Here is a 5159-nt window from a genome sequence, read left to right as displayed (position 1 = left end):
GTGATGGTGGGTGTTTAATGCTCTGACCTTCAGAGGGCTAAAGATGACGGGTGGAGATTCAATCCTGTTCATCTTGGCAGCATTCCGGATGATGACCTCGGCTTCCTCGACTCTACCCTGGGAAAGCAACCAGCGAGGCGACTCTGGGATGAACCTGATTCGTTTTGCAACATTGTGGACGGAAGGCGAGAGAAAATGAAGACTTCAGTGATGATGCACAGCTGCTATGGTAGGTGATCTGTTTGAGTTTTGCACAGCCATAAATGCACAGTCTTATTAAAGGCAGTTTTATCAGGTACTTACAGTTTCATAATCTAAACAAGAAAATTAGACGTTTGTGAATCAGGAAGAAATATTACAAAGGGAATAAGTTTTGTTTCACATTTTCTGTACCTATGCTAATGTAAATCCATGACATTAGTTGTGCATATTTTTTATGTGCATATGAGTCATATAAGTCGTCACACAAGTCATTTGAATTTATAATATGAAGCATCATATACAAACACTAGCAGAAAACATTTAGAAATAACATTCGGTCATGTTTCTTTTCCAAGCAGCCATTTTAATTTTTGAATAACAGAAAATACATTTAATATTTTTTCCAATTACTGCACCTTGGTATTTGCATTTGTTGAGGTGACTGAGCTCATCTGTTAAGTTTTTATGAATGATGCAGTTCCACATCACAGTAAAAGTATTTTATGTTTATGCTGCACTTTTGCTCATCACTGATAGTTTAAACATGTTTAATTTTATCAATAAATGAAATGAAAATCACACATGAATGACTGTTCATGTGATAAGTCATTAAATATCGTGGCAGCGACGGATGTAAGCAGTTACATGAAAGATATTCATAATTCAGCCTTCAAATGATTATGAACATGGATGGACTAGAAAACAGGAAACTTCACATTTAGACTTCTTTGTGGCATCGCTACAAAAAATTAATGAAACATCTATTTTTCCAAACTTTCCTCTAACCGGCTGCTATATTTCTTAAACATGATACATCTAGCTTTAGTTGTTGTTGTCCCATGCCTCCAGATCCTACAAACATGTTCTTGTGTAGTTTCTGCAATAAAAGTATCATTAAAAAGTTGCCAACCTGGTTTTTAATGGCCTGTCATTCAGAGGTTAAAACAGAAAAAGAAACGTTTGTTAAACAGTAGAACTGGATTGAGGGAAATCCCTGAAGGAAATCTAGAAATCACATTTTAGAATGAGCTGCAACTGCCAAATAACATCCAAGACGGAAAGAAATCTGAAACAAATCTTCCATGAAAAGAAAATCAACTCAAAAACGACATGCAAACATGATACATACCAGAAGAGGGGCAAACAAACGCTGCCAGCCAACATGAAGCCCACCTGAAGCATCCTCCAGTCTCTCACAAAGAATGCAAACAAAGGTAGGAGTGTGTAGCCCACCGCGAAGAAAAGACACACTCCAGCAGTGGAGAAAAAAGTTCGGACCTGAGGACCTAAAATTTCTGCTCCTGAACACAAAAATATATTACATTAAATTTAAATCTGTTTGGGGGATTGTTGTGCACACAGGAACTGACATACCTAGAACAAATGCAACCACGTAATTGGAAATTTGTTCCACTGCAAGAAGAAAATACAAAACGACAAACATGATCCAGCTTGAAGAGAAAATCTGAATCAGTGTTGTGACTACTTGCAGTCCTATGGTACCAAACATCACCATTTTCCTCCCAAATCTGAAATGAACACAAAGCAGAGAGAGGTTCGTGAACAATTAGTTACATTCTGTTGCATTACTGTAGTGAAAGCCAAACCCTTGTTCTACGTTTTGCTCTGAACCCTCGACTACTGAGAAATGATTACTTGCTGTAGGAATGAAATCTGTTGAAGTTTTAAATGATTAGATCTGATTTTATCCAATGGCTACCATAATGAGCCAGCTTGACCAGAGATCTGAAGCTTACTGAAAATGCACAGAAGTGCCGAGGCAAACATCATCTTTCTCACCCATGAGATGTCTGAATGGCTTCAATTACTTTCTCCACTGCTGTTGCTGAATTACAACCATAAGCAGTCTACAACTCCAAAACAGAAAACTAACCATCCTTCAACTCTCACTCTGTTCGCTGATTGTCCTGATTGAAATTCCACCAAAGAAATCAAGTTCAATGGGAGAAATCAAAGATGCAGCACTGAAGCGGGATGAGAAGTAATGGTTTCATAGAATTTTTGACTTGCATGAAGTTTACCTAAATATTTTCTAGATTATACATTTTAAAAAAACTGTATTTTTTAAATGTATAAAACCAGAACAGTGATTGCCTCGGGTTAAGTTCAGTTCTTGTAACAAAATATTCAGTCTGCAACCTGTCGGAGAGCTGTCCTGAAACGAAGGAGCCAGCAAGAATGCCACCGAAAAACAAAGAAGTAGTGAGGGGCTTCTTCCAGCTTTGGTCACACACCAGGTCCCACTGTCAAAAAATAAACACAAATAAGTTAAATTCAGGTTGGTCAATAATTTACAAAAAGGACGAAACAGTAGCAGTTAATGGAGTTAATAGGAGCCTTTACCCAATTTTTATGACAACTTTAAGTGTCCTAAAGTACTTTTGGTTTATCCATTTGTGGACCAAAAATGTTGGGATTTTTGGCCGTAGATTTGATAGGAGGGATATTTACTTTTTTATTATTTTTTAGAACTTGACTTGTTGTCACAGCTGAGTGCAAATATCTTCATTAACAATTTCTATTTTGCATGTTTGGTCGTTTTCATCCTTCACAGAATGGGACTTTTGGGTGTTCATACAGACTCATTCTCAAACAAAGAAAATTATAATTTATTGATTATAAATATATCAAAACTTTCAACCTTGCTTAATGGATTTGGTTGGATTTTGCAGGGGATCTTTATAACCAAAATTTTAAAATCTTCCTGCATGTGAACCTTGACAAAATCCAGCATCATTTAATCCACACACCTCAGAGACGATGGTAGAAGTATACACGCTGTGGTCAAACTCCCATCCGTCCAGACAGCCTTCTTTAGGCACATTAGACAGATTAACGTCGGATCCAGGCAGCAAGCCTCTCTCCGAGTAATTCAATAAATTCTCCACTTTGTATCTGGAGCACTTGCTGGGCACCAAAGCGCCGTCGCGGTTCGCATCCTCCTCCAGCGGGATGCTGTTGTTCCTCCACGCCGCGCTGAGGTTCAGGTGCGCGGGCAGCGCGCAGCGGTGATCCGGCGTGTCGGCCAGAAACACCACAGACAGCGCAGTGAGTCCATTAGGAATGAAGCTCAGGCAGAGGAGGAAAACGACCCGCCGCTGGAAAGGTCCCCATTCTCCCAGGAAGGCGGTCGCCGCATCATAGTCAGTGATTTTGCTGGTGTCGGAAGTTGCAGCGGGCATTTCGAGGCAGAATCCGGCGCATGGATGAATGTGCGCAGGTTGAGGATTTCTCTAGTTGTGGTTTATTTCCTGCTGTGAATCTGTCCAACCCACAACTCGCTGTGACAAGAAAACTGATGTTTTTTTTGTTTTGTGCTTTTCCTCCGTAAACAGCAAAGTTTCTGATGGGAGTAATTTGTCCTTGATTACGGTGGATCCAGGAAGACGACACGAAAACCATTTAATTTGTTGCGGCCCTAGAAATTAAGTTTTAGAGTTTTACTTTTTAATCAACACCCAAAATTTCTCCAAATTTAACCTAAATAACTTTTTTTAGTAGAGTCCTTTTTCTACCATCTTTGGAGACAGAAAATCAATTTATCTCCTTTAAATCAAAGATCAAGCACTGACTCAGGGTGGAGTCTCAGGGTGGAGTTGGCCCCACACTGGCTTTTGAAGAATTTGTGTCTTTAAGAACTGGGGCAGTTTGACCTTTTTTTAAACTCTTCTGACTGAGTGGAAGAATCGTTTTGGGTTTTTTCCACTCTAGAGGATGCCATTACATTAGATTTTATGATTTATGGTCCACGCTGGGTTCATCTGGTTTCAGATCAGGTGTTTCTACTCTGGGGAGTGGCTGTTTACCCAGGGTGCCATTCCTTAACATATCTTGACAGCAAACCTAAAATGAGCTTTTCTTCTCTAATCATAGTATCTTTTAAACGGTGTGAGACTTCCACAGAACTGCTGCTGCCTGTAGACAGCGACATCTTGATCACCTGGTTTGTAAAATTTACTTAGGATTTTGATACAAAATTAATATTTTTGTGTAAACAGACCTAAAAGAAGTCCCAATGTGTCTTCATGCTGCTACTTTCCTCTTTTCTTAATGTTTTGTTTTAGAGTATATAGGTGGAGGTGCTTCATCTGAGAACCATAAGGTTTGGAAATGCAACTGTTTATCCCGGCTACTATTTTAATCGCTCTTTCATTTCTCTATTCAAGTTACATTTCTGTCCGTTTAATTTCTGTTCTATTTCAAGCAAGCTTAAACTTGCAACTGATAAAAGAAACACACCCAACATCAGTAAATTCATGAACAAGTTGTGGGGCTTCAGTGCAATCTTCACATTATCTTTAAGTGAAATAAAAACACAGATAAAGGTACTTTTATTTTAGAAAGAAATCTAAAATATGGTAAAAAAAAAAAAATGTCAGCGTGACATACTGCTAGAAATCCACTACTGGAGCTTCATCAGTGGTGTGGTGTTACTCTTATTACATTTAGTTTCAGCAACCAGTCACTGGCTTAAAGGTCAGCTGTTCTAATGTCATGATAATTATCTGAAGGAGGAAAGAAACACTCATCACAACTACCAGGTCAACTGAAACTTAACAGACCTCAGCAAGTTAAAGTTTAATTGCAAATCCAATCACCCAACGGGCCAGCTGAATGGTTAATTAGTAAAGGGTTTAATGTCTTTGCACAAAGAGGAGTGCCTTTGAGTTGGATTCAAACCAGAGCCTAAACAAAAAGACCAAGGAGCCGTGGGTTACACATTGCTCAGTAACAGAAGCTGCGTTGTGACCCTGAACAGAAGATACAGTAGGCATTCAGTCTGAGAGAAATGCTGTGTCAAGGCTGCTAAAATAGGTCAGAAGTAAAAGTCTGCTTTATTTTTTTCATGTTTAAAAATGTCTGTAATTTTACACCCAAAACGTTTATCGTAGTTAGACACATATTTAAACTTTATTTGTCTCTCTCTGCTCCTTGTA

The 5159-nt window shown here is 38.8% G+C and overlaps 1 protein-coding gene across 1 annotated transcript; it reads right to left on the bottom strand.

The window, feature by feature from the left end:
* Positions 1 to 6: 6 nt before the first annotated feature.
* Positions 7 to 3775, bottom strand: LOC106950559 (solute carrier family 22 member 4-like; the record flags this gene model as incomplete). The annotated part of the gene is made up of 5 exons (XM_015037498.1): positions 2973 to 3775; positions 2362 to 2465; positions 1576 to 1730; positions 1331 to 1502; positions 7 to 154 (listed from the first exon to the last, which is right to left on the bottom strand). Coding segments are annotated over exons 1-5 (1011 nt in total), but the record flags the coding sequence as incomplete, so codon positions are not given.
* Positions 3776 to 5159: the final 1384 nt, after the last annotated feature.

Source organism: Poecilia latipinna, unplaced genomic scaffold, assembly GCF_001443285.1.
Source record: "Poecilia latipinna isolate Pla-1442-1.1 unplaced genomic scaffold, P_latipinna-1.0 Scaffold407, whole genome shotgun sequence".
Lineage (NCBI taxonomy): Eukaryota > Metazoa > Chordata > Actinopteri > Cyprinodontiformes > Poeciliidae > Poecilia > Poecilia latipinna.
Note: the sequence above shows the minus strand (reverse complement) of the source record. Positions and strands in the feature narration are given on the sequence as shown.